Genomic DNA, 22,728 nt, shown 5'->3' with positions numbered 1-22,728 from the left:
ACAGAAATGATGAACCGCATGTCCCACAGCACTATTCTGCTGCCTGGCTGCTGCAGATAAGTAAATCAAATGGATTTTCTTCAGCTGTGTGCGTCGATTTGGTATCTGTTGCTTTAATTTAGTGGCGCATCAACAAATACGTCAAACTGAAGAGGGACTCACGGGGACACATGTTAGGCATGTCAGACATATTACACACACTCACAGCAGCGTGAGCCCCAGCTGCACGAGCCCAGACCGGATTTTAAATACATTAACCTTCTGTAATTGCTTTGCACCGCATGTCAGTGAGCCGAGATGGCCGGCTAGTGTAGCAGGTGTGATGTGAGGAGACGTGACACTCACGCTGTCTTGTCTACTTCTTCATGGATCTTCTTGACCGACAGCTTGATGTTGAACTTGATGCTGTTGAGGATGTTCTTGAAATACGTCTTCTCGTCCACGTCAAACTGCAAAACACCACAGACAGGAAGTGACTGAGTGTGAACGTCTTTACTGTAGGCTGGTGGATCTCAAATGCTTCACATGAGTTTAGAATGAACACAAAACAGAGCTAAAGTGAACAGCTACGTTTTTAGCTTAGTATTTAGCGACCTATCTTCCCTAATATCTATAGTTAGTGTGTTCCATAGCTTTGGGGCGTCACTGACAAAGACCACACCCCTGATCTTCTTCCGGCTGTTTCTGGGAACCTCCAACAAACCAGCAGCAGATGATCAGTGTTCTTGGAGGTAAATAGTTAACAGAGGAGTTAGCAACGTAGCTCAGTCCCAGCCCAGGTAAGGCTTTTGGTGCGTTTGTTTTGTATTCTAAGGTCGGAAATTCCAGTTCCCAGTCGGAAGTTTAAACTTGAATGCACCCTGAGATCGGATTTCCAACTCGGAAACTCGGAGCAACCGCATCAACCCCGACTTACGAATTCAAGATGGCTGCCGGTCACATACATATTGAGTAAACACTCTGCTAAAGCACTGTTTATAGCAATTCTATCTTACTTGTTTTACATCAGGTCAGCCTCATCTGCAGCGTTCATCAGTTAGAGTGCATGATGGTTTTGAAGCTGTCTACACTCCGAAAGTGCGAGGGCAACAAAGGCTTTCTTGCAGGCGTCCATGATTTTTCCCGACTTGTCCACCATTGTCAACTAGAATGCACTTGGAGGTGACTTCATTCCCACTTCCGACTTCCGACCTCCGAGTACAAAACAAACGCACCATTTGTATTCAGGGAGGAGGAGCTTAAAATCAACTGTAAATGTAACAGGAAGTCAGTGCAGAGCAGCTGAGCCTGGCCTGATGTGCTCTCTCCTCTTGGTTCTGGATCATAGCTGCAGAGTTTTGACCAATCTCTCAGTGGTGTTTGTTTGGGAGGCCAGTAAAAAGTGTGTTACAGTAGTCAGGCCGGCCGGACTCAATTTCTCTGCATCTTTTTCATTTAGAAATGCTCGTACCTCAGTGATGTTTCTGAGGTGGAAAAATTGTGTTTTCGTTTGTTAATGTGGGACTGGAAGCTTAGATCTGAATCCAGGATCACACCAAGATTTAATCCAGGGAGTTAAATTCCCCAGATTATTGAGAGGCATTTCTCTTAATAATATTTAAAAGGAGAAAGCTGTGAGCGCGACAATGGATCACTTTATTGTATGGATCAAATTACAGCATAGCACCAGTGAAGGCAACCTTCTACCTGGCAGTAGACAGCATCGTGAAGGCTACCCGTCTAATATGTTCTTATTTTTATTGTCTTATGTCGTGATAATTGTGATAACATTATGACATAACATAGGAGGAAGGCAGAGAGCAACGGCAGAAAAAATTGCCCAAAAAATTAGCAAGACAGTGGTAAGAAGAGAAAATTAAAACAAGAAAATTAGTTAAATAAAAGGAAATTATATAATAAAACAACAACAACAATAATAATAATAATAATGATAATAATGATAAATGTAGTTTTTCCCTAGCTTTTTTCTTCTTTCCCAACATTTTTTAAAATGATTTAGAAAATTATTATTACTATTTTTTATTTTATTTTTTTTAATTTTTAATTTGTGTGACATTTCTTACCAAGTTGCTCGTAGCCTTTTCCCCGTGTTTTTGAAAAGAATCACACCAATGTGCTCAGGATCAAAGGTTTAAATACTTGTAAAAGGTGTCTAAAAGCAGCACAATAAAAGAGATGTCGCTCCAGGTTTCAAAGGGTTAAACAAGATTTAAAGGTATACTGTGCAGGATTTCTGCATGTATCTAAGCGAAAAAAAAGGTGCACCCCTCTCATAGATATTTATAGAAAGTTAGAAATAAGGCTCCATACGGTGGCACATATTTTACTCAAATATTTATTTTTTCAGTACCCACACACTCGTAGTGGTGCAGGGGCTTGTGTGGTTATGCAAAATTAGAACTCAAATGCAGATGTCGAGCCTTACAACAAACTTTTAATTAAGAATTGAAGCCATGGGCCAACAAGGAAAAAACTTAAAATATAAAATTAAGACAAAGAAACAGAAAAGAGAGGTCTTGCTAAAGGGCACTTATCTCGTCAGAGGCCAAAAGGGCAGGTGCTTAAACACCACCTGGGTCTATCTGTGCACGTGCCTGGTGTAGACTGAGACAGGAGTAATCCTTCAATCATCACTGTGGCCATGTATTTAACTGCAGAGACTCTGACCCTTGTCTGTCTTTTATTCTTATTTTCTCCTGGGCTCAGCACGCAGGGGAGGTCAGGACTTTATAAAAGGTAATAATAATGTGCCAGACTGTCAGCAGCAAGTATCAAAGAGGAAGGGACGAAATCACAGACACAACAACGTCAAATTGACGCCGTACCTACGCTGTACTCTACGTACTCTACGCCGCATCCTGACGTGCACCTCCCCAGAAATGTAACTACACGTCACAGTGACGCAGACCTCTGTCTGTTTCTGTTAGCTGAAACCATTTCCCTCAGTGGAAACAAAGCTTTGATTTACTTTAATTTCACGGATAAGAAACAATAAATTGTGAAGACAATAAAGCCTCCACAAAAATAGCACTTTAAGTCTTGTGTGTGATTTATCCTGGCTTCATATGAGCAGAGGAAATCTCTGCTAGCTGCTAGGCTAATTTATACAATGTAAAATGCCATAGGCTTGTGCTAATAACGTTAGCATGTTGTATTTGTTTGGAAAACGTGTTCAGTAACGTTATAAGACAGTTGTTTTGTCAGTGAACCTTGTGAGTTGTAATAGAGTTGAATTTTATAAAATAATAAGTGTGTGAATAAGCCTCGGCTTCAGCCTATTCCTTTTTCGGTTGCAGAGCTTGTTAAATTTTGTTGTGAGAAAATGTGTAGTGCAAATATGTATGTAAATGTTTTGTCAGTTGATTGCACACAATTTAAGTATTGTATATTGTAACTGAAATAAATTATTCTTTCATTATTCATTTATAACATTATCTTTGTTAAATGTTGCTGTTGTCCCTGGCTTCATATGAATAGAAGAAAAGTCTGCTAGCCACTAGGCTAATTTATACAATGTAAAATGCCATAGGTTTGTGCTAATAACGTTAGCATGTTGTATTTGTTTGGAAAACATGTTTAGTATAATGCAGTTGTTTTGTCAGTGAACCTTGTGAGTTGTAATGGAGCTGAATTTTGTAACGTTACCTTTGTTAAATGTTGCTGTTGTCCCTGGCTTCATATGAGTAGAAGAAAAGTCAGCTAGCTGCTAGGCTAATTTATACAATGTAAAATGCCATAGGCTTGTGCTAATAACGTTAGCATGTTGTATTTGTGGGGAAAATGTGTCCAGATAAAGACAAGTGTTTGTCTGTGAATGCTGCGAGTTATAGTGAAGCTGATTTGTGTACTTGTGTTTGAAATTGTCTCTATTAAGCCATGTTTAATGTGTGTTTAATGTGTGTTTTGAATCAAGTAAACTTTACAGCACATCACAGAAACCTCCGCCGCTGAGGTTTTGGAGGTGTAACTACAGAGTGACACAGACACACCAAGTGTGAAAAAAAAAAAACATGTTTTTTTGTGGGGTGGGCAACACTAGTTCTCAAACGTGCATGTACTATGACGAAAGGTCACGGAGAAACTGCCACCATATTTGGCAGAAAGTATCAAAACTTCGGCTCAATTCATAAACACGTGTCAACTCTAAGGAACCGATGCTACGAAAAGAATCAGTCAACCCATCACTGTAGTTTTTGTCAGCTGAGCTGCGTGCTAAAGGTTTAACATGTGCATCCTGGTTGTGTCAACACACTTAATGTATATTGTGTATTTGAGTAGCCTCAGCAGTGTCTCAGGTTCATTTACGCCTGAGCATGATGTATGTGTGCAGCATCTGAATACAATCACCCAGACTGAACAGTGATGTCTGATGGAAAACCATTCTAGCGACAGAGAGAAAGAGAAAGGGATGATGGGAAATGTAATGTATTCATATTACGTGTGGGTGGTGAGGATGACCAGGCAGCGGAGAGTGAAATGAGAGACTCATGACTCACCCCATATTCTTGATCTATGAGCTCAGGTTTGAGCAGGAAGTCCGGGTATCCTGTCATCACCATCATGTGCTTCAGCTGGGAGAGAAGAAGGAGGAGAGAGTGTGATGGAGGGACGGAGAAAGCGGAGGAGAAACAACTGGTCCAGCATCACCCTACATCCGCTCACAGTGACTAATAGGTACCTACACACACTTGTTTTTGGACCCAGCACACACACACACACACACACACACACACGCACACACACACACACCGGCGCATCAACTAATCAAGCAAACCCAATGTAATAGGATTACAGGGAAGCTCTTTATATTCAGCAAGGCCCTCTAAAAGGATTATAACTTCAGATTGTAAAAGTATTAGAAGGGATATCTTGCAGTGCAGACCCTAAATCAGCACCACAGAGAGATCCGGATTAGGCGATCCTCACTTCTCAATGTCAAGCCCTTGATGTATTCTATCACACACTTCCATCTAACCAAGCAATCAATCAAACCCCCGGAAAGAAAGGAATTGCAAAGAAATAATTAAATCCTTTTCAAATACTAATCGGATCTGGCGGGGAGCGGTGTTTGTGATGCAGAAGCTGAGTCGGGCACTGAACCTTTGCTCTGGCAGCTTCCTTGGTGGCATCATCCATCCAGTCCAGCTCCTGCAGCCGAAGGTCCAGGGAGTGCTTTATGTCCTCCACCAGCTCCTGTACCTGGAGGGAGATCACATCATAACAGAAGTTTTAAAGTTCCTGAAAACACAATTTATCAGTCAGGTTCTTACTGAATACACCCATTTATTACCCAAAGTTAGAACAAAGATCGTACTTCACATGATATATTTCTCTATTTGTGTGTTTCTCACTGGTTTAAAGTGGGTGTGATGACTGTCAGGTGATGTACGTCCATGCACCAGTCAGGATTTAACAATATTTATCAATCGACAGTATATCACACACAGTAGATGTCAGTCAGCACGCCCCCAGTTTGGAGAAGCAGGCTGGAGTCTGACATGGAAGCTAAGTGACATACTGCTGTGGAGGGGTCAGCAACAAAATGTGTTTTAGCTGCCTAAAAAAATCAATATCAGTTGAAGTGTGCACTATATTGAGAGTATTTTCACTGCTTCACCTTAATGTCAGACAGTGATTTCCAACGGGAAAATGAGGCAGTTATATCTCTCTCTTCAAAGCCAGACTCCATTGAGAACAGCAGTGGTTTAACATCGCTGAACAGTTATTGTGTTTGTGTTACTTTGACATTTAAACGGGTTGGTTCAGATTCACCAAAGTCACACAATAACACAAACTAACTAACTGATCGAGGCAGCAGTAGACCAGCAGCTCGTGTGTTCAGCGTGCTAAAATTACTGTTTTTCTCAACTGATATGAGCACAGATGGGGAACTGAAGCTGTTCCTGTCTGAACAGGCTGTCGGATGGAAAGGTAAAGCTGTAAAAACATATTCTCAACACTGTATACTCAAACCAATATCGATTTTTTCAGGTTGCTAAAAAATGTTTTGCTGCCGACCCCTCCACAGCAGTGCATTGCTTAAATTCTGTCTCTGACTCCAGCCTGTTTCTCCAAACCATGGACATGCCGACTGACATCTACTGTGTGGAATATACTGACTATGGATCCCACACAACCCCACGTCAAAAATTCAAAACTATCACTTTAAGTAGAACTTATACAATAAAATGACTGGACAGAAATCACAATTAAAAATATTAGGTATAAACTCATCATCAGTGCAGGTCTCAACATGTGCGTCATCATTAAATCAAACAGAATATGCCAGCTTGAAAAGGTGTGTTTTCAGACGGGATTTAAAAGTAGCACAGGAGTCTGTAGCCCTTTTTAGATAGGAGTTGTGCAAATTTGCAGGAAAGCCCAATCAGTCTTTTTTCAGCATTGGCAGTATAAAAACAAAATCGGGGAGTGCAGCAAAATGTCGCCTACCTACTTTTGTTTATACAGAATGCGCCTTTTTCGGGGCAATGGGGGGCGTGAGCAAGTAACAAAACGTGTAGCTCAGCGTGTGACGTAAACAGTGACGTGGGAGGGAAGCTGCGGCTAGTCAGGCAGTGATTCTCTCGTAAGTCGGCCCGTTCTTCACCGTCCCCGCCATCTGACGGTTAATGGCCTCTTCGTTTGCGAAGACAAGGAGGGCGCGCAATTCCTTGTGTCCCCAGTTGCTCATCTTTACAGTGTCTGTCAGGTTTGTGTTTCCCTCTTGCTACTAGCTGCTCGCTAATTCCTGCTATCAGCTGTTTCCTGTTTATCCACCGCCAGTGGGTCGCACGTGCAGCATCATCAACAGCCCCTCCCGTTGCAGAAGGCCGCCTCAGTTTGTTTAAACTAAAAGGGTTCCACCAATATGTCTACCCTACGAGGCGGAAAATTGGGCACCTCAGATCAACTCGCCAATCCAGCTGCTTGCCGGCAAAACAGCCCAACATTCGCCGAAAATCTGGCAGTGTAAAAGGGGCTAATATTGTGAATGTCATGTTGGAGAGAGTTCAAGAGGCGAGGGGCAGAGCAGCTGAAGGATCTAGAACTCATGGTAGTCCAGTGTGCAGATGGATGTGAGTTGCAGAAGAGTATCTAAGAGTACAGGAGGGTGTGTAGATATGAAGGAGTTCAGACAGGTAGGAAGGGGCGTGGTTATGGAGGGCGTTAAAGGTGAGAAGCAGAATCCTGAAATAGATATGATATTTAACAGGAAGCCAGTGAAGCTGCTGGAGAACTCTATGTGCTGGGTATCCTCCTGCGTCTGCAGCTGACATTCTGGGCCGCCACAGTTAATGCCGGGGCATCAACAAAAGCACGCAGTTAGGTTTAGGAAAAACATCATGGTTTGGCTCTATATTCGTACGGGAAGCAAACAGCTGGCTCCTGGGTGAAAGTCCAGGGTTTGTTGGACCCATTTCCTGCCGCTCCTCTTCATCCTTTAGGGACTTTCCAGCTCCTTAAATTAAGTCTCCACCCGCAGCATTTCAAACTGATGGTGTCCAGCAGACTGGCGGCGTATCATAACATCACCAAAGTTTCAGTCAGGCTGCGTTTATAACCGAGGCCGTCCAGTAGTGTATCATACTGCTGAAAAAGGTGGCCTTTATCACTGGTGTCTGACTCCGAAACTAGTGACAAAGCGACGGTATTTGTTGAGCTCGGAATAAGAACGGACTGGACATTTGTCATTTCTTACATAGACTGTATGAAGGTACATGTAGCTTACGCTCAGATTTGGGATTTTATTTGTTTAATATTCAAATACATTTCAACGTCCTTGAATATAACCATAATTATACCCATATAATATAAAACCTGAGTGTAACACTAATTTGTCAATATAAAAAATTTTATTGGACCCACTCCATTTCCCTGAGACCCACTCAGAGGACCACCTGTGGGTCTCGGGGACTCACTACATTAAAAAACCCATCAACATCTCTGCAGATGCTCGTGTTTGTCTCTGAGAAGTGCTGCTTGTGTTTCCGACTGACATTTTGGATTTCTGTTGTATCCGATCACCATCATGGTGGATTTGCCTCCACATTCATGAGCCCACTGCTGCAGTTTTTGATGTCAGGTCTGTGTAATGTGAATTCCCGTGTCCAAAATGTAATTACCACTGACCCTATTTGCAGCTGAAACACGCCACAAACCACAAGTCGAAGCGTTCAACCATCACTGAATTTCTATTTCATTTTAAAAACAGCATGGGACATGGTTCTATTTTCCAGCTGCCAGCACCAACGCAAGTCAAAGTGACTGAAATGGGACGCTATGACTCGCTGTCTGTAATGACACAAGGCTTACAGTTGCTGCATACAAGCTATAATGTGAAGCCACCGTGAAACTATAATTACTGAGAATGTCTTTTGTCCTTGTTTTTTGTTTTGTTTTGCTTACTTTTTGCAAATTCCTGAAGATGAATCATAAAGAGGAGGAAATAACCTCAGTATTAAGGATCTGCTAACAGGAGATATACAGTGTGGATTAAACATGTATCTGGCACCAAGAAATCACAGTTTTAGAGTACTGCCAAACATCTATTACGCTGATCATCCAAAATTAGAGGTCTGATGTGACTGACAGTCCAACTGCGATAATGTGGCTGATAAAACTGATCAGCTGATGGTTTGGAGCTACAGAAATACTCGCAGCAGTGCCACAGAGTCGAATGAGCTACTCACAGAAGTCATGTCAAGTAGTGACAGCTGGGGCCTGCTGCCGTGGTTACACACCTGCTCTTTGCCTTTGCCACTTAAATAATCTCATTCTGCATTAAAGTGCCATAAAATATGTGTGTCAGCGTTCTACAAGTGAATGGGCCAAAGGAAGACAACATGCCAGGCTTGGATTAGCCTTTAACAGACAGGTACGACTGCTGACGCAACGAGCATGGAACGTCCCTCCATTGCCGACATTATAAAGGCCGCACAACCCTTCAAACAAGACTTTCATACTGAAATGGACGCTGTGTTATCAGCAATTAAAAACATTCAAACTGACATTAGAGAAGAATGAGGTGCTTATCACTGAGACTGAACAACACATATTCAGCACTGAAGACGACATCAACACACAGCAAGGGGTTATTAAAGACTGGGGGAAAAGGCAGTTAGTGACAGCTGATTATTATTTTAACCACCTAAAAATAAGAAGCTGCTTGCTGAATATTTTGCATACTGCACTTAGCTAATGCCATCACTTTTCAGCTTTCTCTAATTCAAACTCTAATGTAGCTCTTGGACGTATTCTGAGGTCTTGCAGAATTGTCCAACATCAAGGTTTCTTTCTGGCAACTGGATTGAGGAATGTTTAATTTCCAAACTTCCGGCAACTTTTAAACAATTATACTTCTGCTAGGGCTGGGAAATATTGGGAAAATCAAATGTTACAATGTTTTTGACCAATACTTTGATTTCGATGTTAGGGGTCAGCAACCTGAACTATCAAGAGAGACATTTTTCACCAGAAATAATAAAAAATAAATAATGTTTTACCATATGTTTTGCCTGCAATTATAAATAAAAATAAACATGGTAATTAAATAAATACATAAATAAATAATCGTTATTTATTTTCATGTGATTTTTTTTGTCAAAGCCACAGAGAGCCACTGGAGAGGGGCTAAAGAGCCGCATGTGGATCCAGATCTGCAGGTTGCCTACCCCTGGTCTAAGTAGACATTTATACCAAATTTGAGAAAACTCCTTCCCTCATATCTGTTTTTGAGATATTGTGGTTACAAGAATGAGATGGATGACCACCAAAATCATCGCTCATCGTTGAGTCCAAGTGGATGTTTGTGCCAAATGTCAAAATAAGTTCCCTCTGGCTGTTCTTGAGATATTGTGTTCACAAGAATAAGACAGACGTGGTAACAATGACCTTGACCTTTGACATTTGACGCTTGACCACTAAAATCATCGCTCATCGCTGAGTCCAAGTGGATGTTTGTGCCAAATGTCAAAATAAGTTCCTTCTAGCTGTTCTTGAGATATTGTGTTCACAAGAATAACACAGACGAGGTAATAATGACCTTGACCTTTGATGTTTGACCAGCAAAATCATCGCTCATCGTTGAGTCCAAGTGAATGTTTGTGCCAAATTTCAAAATAAGTTCCCTCTAGCTGTTCTTGAGGTATTGCGTTCACAAGAATAAGACAGATGCGGTAATAATGACCTTGACCTTTGACATTTGACGCTTGACCACCAAAATCATCGCTCATCGCTGAGTCCAAGTGGATGTTTGTGCCAAATGTCAAAATAAGTTCCCTCTAGCTGTTCTTGAGATATTGTGTTCACAAGAATAAGACAGACGTGGTAACAATGACCTTGACCTTTGACATTTGACGCTTGACCACCAAAATCATCGCTCATCGCTGAGTCCAAGTGGATGTTTGTGCCAAATGTCAAAATAAGTTCCCTCTAGCTGTTCTTGAGATATTGTGTTCACAAGAATAAGACAGATGCGGTGATAATGACCTTGACCTTTGACGACCAAAATCATTGCTCATCGCTGAGTCCAAGTGGATGTTTGTGCCAAAGTTGAAGAAATTCCCTCAAGGCATTCTTGAGATATCATGTTCAGAAGAATGGGACAGATGGACTTGGATCCAAAAACATAATGCCTCTGGCCATGGCTACCACCGGCCCGGAGGCAAAATGAGATTTTTGGTAAATAACCATCAGTGATGTGGATATAACGACTACGTGGGTGAAGTCAAATAACAGAACAGCGTGAACAGTCTGGTAGGTTCAGAAATTTACGCCACTTCCCTGTAAAGCAGCCTTTAGGACCAGGAAAAGACAACACTTCAGTATTATGACATCCAAAATCTAAGATGACATCTCGTCTCCTATGACATCAGATAAAATGCCAATATATTGCCCTAACTGGTGCACTCTCAAACCACCACACACTGTCTGCGACTACTAAAAGACACTGGGACATGTTGTGTCCTTCAGCCACATTGATGATTCAGGATAACAAGAAGGCTCGTCTTTCCCAATCTGTGTCCTGTCTCTCAGCTCCAGCTCCTGAGACTCATTAATTCCTGTTCATGCTGAGGTAAGCAGCATCCCTGAGTCAGTCAAGGCTACACACATTGCCACCGGCTACAGGGCCGCTAGCGCCCGTGTTGATAATGAGGTCTCCAACCTGTGCGGACCTGCCAGCACCGTGCTGACTGATGTCTGCGAGTGTTGTGAGGTGATCAGTGTGAAGACGGACAGTATCAAAAACGCAGTAAACCAGCTTGAGACCTTCTATCCAGCCCACATTACACACTCCACTTTAAGAAGAAGGATGGTTTGAATGATGTTTAGATGCTTGTGGGATTAGCACCCACTCCATGTGGTTAAAACCTGCCGCACTGTAGGCGTGATCTTCTCTATGCTTTAATTAATCAGAGAGGCTCCGCTAGCTCGAAGCATTATTGAAATTTACACTTGGTATCTTATTAGAATCTTAAATGGAACATTAGGAGCTCGGGAACTTAAATTTCAATTAAGGTACAGTACATAGAAAGTAATTAGCGCCTAGAACGTATCCAGTTGTGTCAGACTTGCTTTATGCTCTACAGTCCTGAGCTCTGGCAGAGATTTAAAAAGTTTGTGAGAGGACAAGAAAGGCAGCTCAATGGAAGATAAAGTGCGTAGGATGGACTGTGAGAGTATGAGAAGAAGAAGAAGGTGAAGGGAAGATGATGGAGGGCTTAAAGATGGAGCACGGGGTTACAGAGGTTAGAAATCCCATTGGGAACCATATCCCCATGTCCCAGAGTCGACATGAGAGTGAGATAAGAATACATATGGGGGAGGATTACGGTGAAAGAGAAGTGACCAAAGGGCAAAGGAGGGGGGATTAGGAGTGACTGACCCAGGCTGAGAGGAAAATAAAAAACAAAAAGTAGTGAATGAGAGGTAGAGACTGGAGACGGGTCTGATTGGCGAGGGGGGTATATCCAGATCCAAGGCACAGGAATCAATCAAAACCATTCAGCCATGTCAGAATGTACAGTCGAACACCCCCCGCCCCGACACACACACACACACACACACACACACAGCCCCCACAGAGCCAAAGAAAATGATGAACTAGAAAAGAAAAAAGAACGATGGGTTCAAATTGTAGAAACTATAAAAATATTATGAAACTTCCCAGATTAGAGACGTCTCAGGCGCTTGTTAAATACTATTAAATGTTTCTAGTAATAAGTAGTCATAAAAATTCAATCCAAGGACAAGGACGCTAAAGTGAAGTTTCCTCTCACCGTCTGTGAAGGTTGAGTGTAATATTATTTTAATGTAGTCAATGGTAATTGCAGATAAACTGTCATTACTGATTTATTTTCTCTAAGAAGTAATAGGAACATATTTCTTTACATATTTCCAATGCAGCTATTCACATGAAATTTACACCAGACATTGATATTAATTCAGAAAACTAAATGAGATTGAAGCTTTTTGCGTTGGTTTGCACCTTCTGTTTCTGCACTCAGAACTCCTCGAGTTGGAAAACTTCAACTCAGATCAGAAAAGCGCCCCATGTCGTCCATCTCTGGTGCAGCTTGGTGTGGCATAACTTGTCTAAACTGATAACGGCAAGGCAAATTGGCGCAGCATGGTTTGACTCAGCCCACTAGAGTGCAGCCTGGCAAGCTAACATTGAATGATGAAACTAAGTTAAAATAGAGATCTTCAGGTCTCATTTGGCAGTACAGGTTGAATTCAGCTAACTCGTGTCACAGTTAAGGCCTGCACTGCACTCAACACGCAGTTGAGCTAATGTTTTTCAGTGTACTTCAACTTTCATGGGCACCTGGGTGGAATCTAGCTACTGTCTGGATTATATTATTTGAACGAATAGTGACAAATCTCCTCTAAAAACAAGACAAAATGAAGGCCATGATAATTCATCCATCCATTCAAATACAGCCCATCACTCAAATGTCCCACCAACCACCCACTGGCCGACCCCCAACCGTACCTTGGCCTTGCTCTGTGAGGAGAAGTGCTGCTGGACGAACAGCGCTCCCAGGGCCATGCCGAAGTGTTTGTTGGCCTGAGTGAGGCAGAGCCTGCCCAGCTCCAGCTGCTGCTCGGTGCCGTCGATCTCCCGAGAAAACTCGTGGATGGTGCTGCGGAAGGCTGTGGACAGGTGTTCACTTAGCGCTGCCACAATGCGCCACAGCATGTAGTTATGGAGAACCCTAGGAGGGAGGAAACAAGAAGGACGGGTCAGTTACGTCAGGCACTGCTTTAAACTGGTTATATTTTCTGCCTGTTAAAGAATTTTATTGAGTTTGCACAGATCATAAGATCAGTTTCCTATTTTAATGACAAATACAGACGACCACCATCTATTGCTATGCAGAGTTATTTTCTCTCACGCAGGCACAGGACATACATGCTAGTTCACTGTAGGTTGTAGTCTTGTGGTGACTTCAAGTGTAACACTGTGGCTGAGACACAGGCAACATGAAGTGACGGAAACAACAGTTGGCCTTGCAGTGTACAGTAGCCGCAGTCTGCGTTGCCCTTAGTTCTTTAATGACGATTAGGTGTGTCTGGGCAGTAACGGCTTTGCAAACCCATATGAGAAATGGACAGGACAGTGTGAAATGAGAAAAGAGAGAGAGAGAGAGAGAGAGAGAGAGAGAGAGAGAGAGAGAGAGAGAGAGAGTGGGGGATGGCACACAGCAAAGTGCCGCAGGCTGGAGTCTAGCCTGCGGCCACTGCAGCAAGGAAGTACCTCTGCACATGGAGCGCCGGGACCAACCACCATGGAAAAACACTGAATAAGTCAGTTTCACGTCACAAATCAGTGTTTCTCCCATGCTGTTGGGCATGTCTCTGCAAGCCACTAACCTAACACTTGCTAATCTGTGCTCACCCTTTTTCTCTTTTGACTTAAGGTCTGGATGGTTTTTACCAGAAGCTGAATTATCCACAGAGGCCTCTTCTTCTCCAAAACAAACAAACCCAGTGATTTAAACTGGTAAAAACACTGAATAAAGCAGTTTCATGTTCATGTGTTTTTCTGATGTTGCTCATTGTGGAGAGGCTGCAAACCATGGTGGCTGCACGGTCTTACTCAGTCATCGAAATCTGGCGTTTGGGCAGTGACTTGTGACGTCAGAAACCAACAAAGAAAAAGGCATCCTTCAACGTTGGCATGCTACATGGCCGGTTGACGTTATAGCTTACGGCACCCGGCGGCATCAGGAGGAACACGGCGGGATAAGGATGAAAGTTAAGGCGGTGAAAGTCCGAGTGGGGCGAGTGGGAACACCGAGTTTCACCCGAGAGAGCGGTATTCGCGTCCTGTAAGATTCTAAAGCCAAACCCTGTTCTCTTCTCCTAAACCCAACCATTTCCTTTTGTTGCCTAAACCCAACCATGTGTGTTGTTTGCTGCAATTTGCAGTGTTGTACCGACGTAGTGCTTTTATTTTGAAAGAGACTGTATGTAATCTTTAAATTTCCTGTAACAACGGAAGTGTATTTTCGAAGAAGCCAATGCATGTAACAGGTTGAAGTTGACACGGCATCCCTTACCCAGGGTATCTTGCACTTCAGTGACCCTATCTGCAACCAATATTTGGTTTGTCCATTCTGGGCTACTGTAGAAACATGGAGGTGCAGCATGGCAATTGCCGTAGATGAGGACTCGCTCCATTTGTACATATAAATTGCTCATTCTGAGGTAACACAAACACAATGATTCCTATTTTCATGTGATTACACACTAAAGAAAACATACTTATTATAATATATTCCATTTCTGCCAACACATTCCCCTAAACCTGACGCACTGGACCTTTAAACATCTTTAACATTAGTTTCTAGGTTACCAGACCGACTAAGGCTGTCGTAGCAAAATCCCTGAACGTATGAAACTGAACAAGGATGAGTTTCGTTTCTTATTAATTAAACCTTCCAGTGGTAAGAACAAAAGAAAAGTCTTGTTTTTACATTCAAAAGTTAGATAGTGTGGCTTTAATGTGAGACTGTAGCACTCTTCCTCTGTGCTCTCTTCGTAAAGTGACATCTACTGTGTCTAACTGTAATCTTGTTCCATCTGGCCCACAGCTCTGTTTTTCCATCTGCCCTCTGAGCCACTTAAGAGTCAGAAAAGTTAGAGGCAAAACAAGAGGGAGACAGTGATCGAGAGCGAGTGGCGAGGAGTCAAGAGGGCCCAACAGTTTAAGAAGAGCTCCCTCTAATCCAGAGTGACTCACAGCGGAGCGGCAGCAGAGGGGTGAGGAAGATGTCGAGCAGGAGGAGAGAAAATGGATCATTCATTTATGTATTCAAGCTGTGTCTTCTCCCCCTGACGATGGAGTGCTGGTGTGTCCTCCTGCCCCCACTGGGTGCACACATCCACTCTGCCCTGCGGGGACAAATGCCCCCCTCTCCCACTGCGAGGCTCCATGCGGACCTCAAGGCATGTTGTTGTTGTTGTTTTCCCCTGTTTTCTTTTTTTATTTTCCCTATGCATGACAGATATTAAATCAAAAGCGCCTTGGCAACAGCACCCCGAGGTCCCGCCAACAAAGCACTTGTGAAGTGAATTTAATTGACGGGAAAAGGGAGAGCAAGGCGGGAGGTGGAGGATGGGAGGGTGAATAAATGAATGAGAGGCTCAGGTGGTGTCCTTGATCATCAGGACCATCTACTAATCAACATGTGTTACAGGTGTGGCTGCTTTGTGTCGTTCTGTTATCAGCTGCTTGTTGCAGATTATTTTGAGTCGTCACATGTAGACAGGTGTGAGTTTATAAATGCGTGTGTGTGGGAGTGTGTGCAGCTACTGTACATGGATGGAAGGCATCAATCTACAGTGGGAGGGAAGAGTAACATTTACCTCATCGTGTTTCAGGAAAGAAGCAGTATGAATTCACACTTCACACAAGGGGCTAATTGGAAGCCTTAATTAAATTTCCCACTGTTTATATTCTCTCATGCACTGTGTGATAAAGAGCGATGGCGGTCTACGGTGTACCTGTAACCTGAGTTATATCCAGGTAACTTCTATTTCACCTTGTGTCACCACTGAGCAGGAAACCATCACTCATTGTGATAAAGAGAGACTGTCTTCCTCCAAATTACCACCACATTTTTACAAGCAGAAATTACGACCCATATTTATGTTTTTTGTTCGGCGGCAACCTCCAGCGCCCGTAGTAATTATTACGGGAGCAGCAGAGCAAGAAAGTCCATTTGAAGGGTTGGGAGGGAGGGCTGCCCCTTGAGAGATGGAGATTCAATTTGTCAGTCGGAGAGCCCTCAGTCGAATGAGACTGTTTCAACTCAAGCAGTCTTTATTTTATTTTTTGCTGGCAGTGTACTTATCGGGATATTTGGTCCCCAGATTTTGCTGTGGAGTGAGCACTCTTGACTTTGACACTACTCTTTGGTACAGACAGCTGTAGACACAATGCAGCAGCACAGAGGAGGAGAAACTCTGCACCGTAAGGCTCTGAGAGAACATTATCTCCTCTCTTCTGCTTGGAAGATCACAGATTCACAACGTATTCTCGTAGAACGGTTTTTATGATATCATACGAAAAATGCATGCACAACAGTTCGTGTTTGTGCCCCACAAATGACGTTACATCTCTAACGTGCAGTTACGTTATTAACGTAAATTTATGGAGGTTAGGTTTAGGAAGAAAAACATGGTGAGGACGTACTTAAAAATGACTCAAAGTTCACACGGGTCTAACACGCGACTCCAGGGAAAAGTCCTGTATGTTTTTTTGTGACCCATCCACCACCCTAACCTGCCTCCTTACAAGCACTCGGGACTGCTTCCTTGTTTACTCCCATCAGCACATTGGTCATGGGGTCGCAGCCTTTCACGATACATGGGATATGTATGAATTCGGGTGTATTACTTTTCATAGGAAAACATAGGAAAGATTTGTGAGAACAGCCTGAGATACTTAATACGACACAGTCTCTGGCTTTTGTTTGATATCTAGTGTATTATAAAAATGTTAGCACCATTAGCTTGTTTACGATATTACATGACTGCTGCTGTCACACTGAACGTCCTGCTGAGCCCCGTTCAAACTTTAAAACTTTATGAAATAATAAGCAATGTTGAATATTTATATCAAATGGCCAAATCTGATCTGACTGACATAATTCTGAGTCCGGTACAGCCCACGTTTTTGTTAGGCGGCAACCTCCAGTGGCTGTAGCAATGATTATGGGAGTGTCAGGTGATGTAGCAGGGAGTGAGCGTTTGAATGGGTCAAACAAACATGGGACTTTCATCCAAGAGACCGGTGTTTGTGTCCTGTGCAAAACCAAAAGTCAGCAATAATTTAACAACATACCGTAGCATGTCATGTCATGTATGTGACATAAATTATGTACATCATGTGGGATACGTTGCATTATGTAACTTAAGTAAGAAAGAGTTATTTTAAGCCGAACAATGATCATTTTTCTTAACATTATCAAGACCACATAGACCCATTTTGGTTTTTTTGGAGGGGGGACGGGGGATCTTTAGGAGGAAATAGCAGGTCAACAGTATATGCCACATAGAAGTGATATATATCATCTAAAAGCTGGTAACCTGAAGATTAATTTGAGATCTAGTTCAGCACCGTGAGTCAGGTTTTTGGTGGCACAAAAGTCACTAAAATAGCAGGGACGGGTGAGTGGAAAACACGTAGGTTAAGTGGCTGCTGAGAAATGCCATGAACGGTCAGTAAAGAAACTGACACTAACTGCAGGAACTGTGTGTATTCAGAGAAATTAGACTTTGGACGAATGGGCGTTTGTTTTTGGGGTAATAGCCTGTCGGAGAAATGGGCTTCTGGTCTAGTGGGACATTTTTCGGACTGATGGGGCTTTGGAAATTTGGGCCATTTTGGGAAAAAGTGCATGGCATCAGCTATGCAGCTAGTGTGGCTACAATGTGAGTATTTAAAAACAAAACTCATGCTGCTAAGTACTGGCACTATTGTACTTGTGATCTGCTAATTGGTCATCACCAGATCATTAAACCAAACTAATCACCCAACAGTTTAGAACTAAAGCTGTGGCAGCGGTTAAACTTGTAGCACCAACTTCTAACATGCTAAGACGATCTTTTTAATGTAATCTATTACTATTTTGACGTGCGACTCACACCTCCTTCAACATGAAACCTTCACTTGGAATTTCATAAACCTTTTTCTTGCACTTTCTGACCTGTTCATCACTAAAATGGACTCTTATACAACATGTAATAACCCATAATCAATTTGCCTTTGGCTCCGTGGAAACTCTCCTATGGGCTCAAGTCCCACACTGTCCCCTGTGTGGTCACACATGTATCAGCCAGTGTGCGCTTTGTGCTGTAATGGAGTCACAGCGGAGCTAAATGAAAGCAGAGGGCCTGACGGTGAGAGCGCTGTACAGATCAAGCAGTAGGTCTTAATCACCGGAGGACTGAGTGAAGGCTCATTAGCTGAATGGATTTTAATGGGGCTAGTTAGAGAGATGAAAAGACACTGTCCCTGTGCACTGCATCAACACATTACCACAGGTAATGACCCTGTAGGTAATGGAGGAGGGAGCAGCTCCCCTGTTTCAACTTCACTGGAGTTGCGCTGAATTTCAAACTGACGGTGAGGAGAAATTTGATCATTTCACGTGTTAAATAATTAAATGAAACAGAAAAACGACACGCGAGCTTTCACACTGCAAACACAAACACTACAGAGACAGAAAATCACACATTTATCTCTTATTTTGGAGCAGACTTTTATCCAAAGCACCTTATAGTAGCATGACTGCATAGATTTTCAGCTGGCGGCACCCTGCTGGGAATCAGACCTCCACCGCTGAAAGCTATAGTGCCATGAAATCCAACAGCTTCATCGGGAAATGCTTTACAACTACCGAGAGTGTGTATTTTTAAAAGCAGTGGACCCAGCAGGAAGTGAATCCTCGACTGTGGCTCCACTCGTGAACCCACATATAGTGTGCGCCGCAACACACTGAAATAAAAACATGAAATGATAGACTCTGGCTGGCCCTCAAATTGCTCAAGAAAAACAACACACACCAGATTCCCACACTCACATTTACACCAGAGTGATGGAGGAAACAGACAGAGAGAGATGGAGAGTGGTAGCGAGGGAGGAGTGTGTGTGTGAGACGCTGGTGTTGTCATTATGCTTTCCCCTTCATTGGAGGCCTGCTCATCTGGCTAATGGGATTGGCTGCAGTCATTGCAGTGCGTGGGGACTGCACACACACACATGCACACACACTGGAGGCAGAGAGAAGAAAAGAAAGATAGATGGAGGATGAGGAGATGGAGGTGTGACTGCTCTTGTCAGGAGATTGCATGATGGGAAAGCCAATGGTTTCAATGGGAGAACACGGGCGGGGCAGAGGCAGAGAACAATGAAGAGGAGGTCTTGGTCAATAGCTGTCTATAGAGATGGAGCGCCTGTATTTTCATCGATGGGGGATTGAGAAATGGACGGAGAGAAAATGGGAATGGGACGGATAGATCGAGTTGTCAATAGCAACCTCAAGCCACTGAGAATGAAAAAGAGAGAAAAGAAATGATGCGTAGAGGGAGAATGATGGGTGGTAAAAGGAAAGGAGGAGCATGGGGATGCGTGGATGGATGGATGCATGAGGAAAAAAACGCCTGGGGTTCTCACAGGAAGTGAGGTGAAGAGGGGTGAAAGACAAAGACGTAGGAATAATAGGGTGGGAGAAAGAAAGAAAAGGAAGATGTTAACAAGAATACAGAAGAAAGGACAGAAAATGAAGAACAGAAACAAGGATGGATGAGAGCAGGGTGCAGTGGACGCAGGGTACTGGGGGTGTATGTCCCGCGCAGCTGCTGTATCTGTCCCTTGTGTACCCCGCACGAGTTGGACAGCCGTTCAATTCATTTCAACAAGTCAGAGCTCGTTCCTGAACGCACCGTGAGTGGGCGGGCAAGGTGTGCACTTGCTGCTTCTTTTGTTGTCATCACAGCAGAGACAGCACTGTATGTTTAAACAAAATGTGCAGCAAACAAGCCGGCAAGAGGCAGAGAACCCTGCACTCCTTTATATCAAAATATGTACGCTGAGTTACGAGGTTAAGAAGCAGTTAAGCATTCAATACCAGATATTTGTTACCTCGGATAAATGTGGCTTGTTCAGGCGCTGCAGCCTTCAAAGACTGCATTTGAAGACCAATTGTGTCACATTGGCGTGACCAAGGCTGTCCCATTCTGAAGGCTCCTTCAAATGTGGCCGAGAAATGCAGCCTTCTTTCCAAGAATTTGGAGGATGCAACGGATGAATGTGAATAATGTTAACTGTAACTCTCACCGTAGCAAGTTGGAAGTTGACATTTTCTGCCATATATGAAGAGGGAAGAGTCTCTGGAATCTGGCAATATAAGAACTGTACGAAAGCTCTGTTATACATAATTTCAGAGTAACTACGGTTCTGCTGTTTCATGTGAGTTTCATGAGTGGCTTCTCGCTATGACGCACGGTTGCAGAGAAAATCAATAGAGAAGAACAGGGTTAAACAATCTTAATTTAAAGAAGCACCAGGCAGCATTTTTGCCTATATCATGATGAAAATAATGTGGGTTGCACAGGGTAGTGTCCACAGTAAAATCAGACTATCAGTGTTTACATAGGTTACTTAGTGGCTTTGCAATCTTTGCAATAAGCTTCTGCCACGGGGGGCGAAATTTCACGGAAAAAATCTGCTTTACGGCAGTGTTTATCATGTATTTTGAAACTGGTCGGTCAGCCAATCAGGGACTGGAGCTGGTCCTTATGAGGAGTTGGGCATGAGATAGTCAGACGGACAAAGTTTGGAGACAAGTGAAAAACGGCCTAGCAAAAGAAAAGGAGCTCCTCTGTGTGAGGAGGCAAAGAAGAGCAAAAAGGAGAGTGATAAAAGAAGAGGAAAAACAAGAGTAAACCTCAGTCAGGCGTTCAAGAGATGGAGGGAGCTCCGTGACCAAAGAGGCTTCAAAACCCATGTCCAGCTAGCTTTCTTTCTAATGGATCAGTAAGTAACACGGCTAAATGTTAGCTAGACCAGAGAGGACTGGACTGTACTGGCTGCTAGTTCATTCCTAGCTGGCCAGCATCGCAAATCGCCGCAACCAGGGAGCGGGTAGCGAGTGTTGGTCAGCTGACATCCTCATTGCCATTCTACGGCAGCCCTCGGACAGTGATTACCCCCACCCCCCCGCCGCCGCTACTGGGCACCCAGCCTCTCTGACTGGGAGAAGTGGAGTGAAATCCTCTCCTCCGCTCCCGTTTGTCTGGTGAACGCCTCACCTCTGTCAGCACACTCTGCCAGCAGTTTAATAATATTGATGCCAGTTGTAACATTTGAATGTTTTAGGAGTGAGTGTGTGTGTGAGAATGTATAGTGAGCCAGTGACTGCTGAAAAATAACTCCGCTGCGCGTCGGAGTTCCATTCCCCTGTCGGGAGTTATTTTTCAGCAGTCACCAGCTCACTATACGTTATCCCTTACGTGTCTACTGTTGTTTGTACTGGTACTGTGCATATTGGTATCATTTACTGTGAGCTGTTTGTACTGGTACTGTACATATTGGTGTCATTTACTGTGAGCTGTTTGTACTGGTACTGTGCATATTGGTGTCATTTACTGTGAGCTGTTTGTACTGGTACTGTACATATTGGTATCATTTACTGTGAGCTGTTTGTACTGGTACTGTACATTCTGCTATAATTATTTGCATTACTATTTGTTTTTTCTTCAGATAAATCTGATAATTGTTGCTCGGTCTCTTGACTCATTTATTTAGTAGAGTGTCCACACACCTTCTCATTCTACATAGAGGTATACTGGTGGCTTTACAGCCTACATTTTATTGATTATCTCTGATCCCCACGTTCAATTTGGTCTTTGCGACAGTGCGAGCAACTCTGCTGATGCTTGGTGGCGCCAAGCTCACACAACCCGAATCCTATCTGTTGCCTCTTTAATAAGTTCACCTGAAAACACTTCATCCGCTTATCAAACAGCGGTGTCCCCGGGGGTGAATCATTTCCTCAAGTATAAATTTTTTATGTTTTTAAAGATATTTTTTTGGGCATTTTGCCTTTAATGGACAGGACAGCCAAGTGTGAAGGGGGGAGAGAGAGATGGGGTGACATGCAGCAAAGGGCCACAGGCTGGACTCGAACCTGGGCCACTGCAGCAACAGCCTTGTACATGGGGCGCCTGCTCTAGTCACTAAGCCACCGATGCCACGCTCAAGTATTAAATTAAAAAAAATATAGAACAATCTCTGGGTCCATGATTTAGGGCTCACTAACTTACTAGCTTACTCCTTCTTTCATCAAGCGCAGTTGGTTGCTAGATAATAGAAATGGGTTGGGGTGAGAACAACTGGTTATGCAACCAGGAAATCCTCCGCAGACCAGACTGTGACATTTCAGAGACCGTTCAGTTTACCTGATGAGGTCTTCAAAGAACGTGGCTGCTGTCGTAGACCGTGAAGGCAGCGTCCTTTACAGGCTGCAGCCCCTGAATTGAGACACGGCTACTTTCTCTAATCTGCACAATATCATCGCCCTGCAGAGCCGGAGAGCCGCCGTTTTAGACGTGCTCATGTGCGAGTTTTATTGCTTTAAACAAGAAATTGTGAACACAAGGCTAACGTTATTTCTACAACAACAATCTAAAATATATATTGAGCAATCTCTGTCC

The 22,728-nt window shown here is 43.3% G+C and overlaps 1 protein-coding gene across 1 annotated transcript in view; it reads right to left on the bottom strand.

Annotated features, from left to right (window-relative positions):
* LOC125889154 (endothelin-converting enzyme-like 1) overlaps window positions 1–22,728 on the bottom strand; it is an 82,270-nt gene that overhangs the window by 21,762 nt on the left and 37,780 nt on the right. Inside the window, exons 7-10 of the mRNA XM_049576905.1 lie at window positions 12,995–13,217; window positions 5,101–5,199; window positions 4,497–4,571; window positions 346–449 (exon numbers count right to left, since the gene is read on the bottom strand). Coding sequence (XP_049432862.1) covers window positions 346–449; window positions 4,497–4,571; window positions 5,101–5,199; window positions 12,995–13,217 — 501 coding nt within the window. The remainder of the gene's footprint in view (window positions 1–345; window positions 450–4,496; window positions 4,572–5,100; window positions 5,200–12,994; window positions 13,218–22,728) is intronic.

Source organism: Epinephelus fuscoguttatus, linkage group LG5, assembly GCF_011397635.1.
Source record: "Epinephelus fuscoguttatus linkage group LG5, E.fuscoguttatus.final_Chr_v1".
NCBI lineage: Eukaryota > Metazoa > Chordata > Actinopteri > Perciformes > Serranidae > Epinephelus > Epinephelus fuscoguttatus.
Note: the sequence above shows the minus strand (reverse complement) of the source record. Positions and strands in the feature narration are given on the sequence as shown.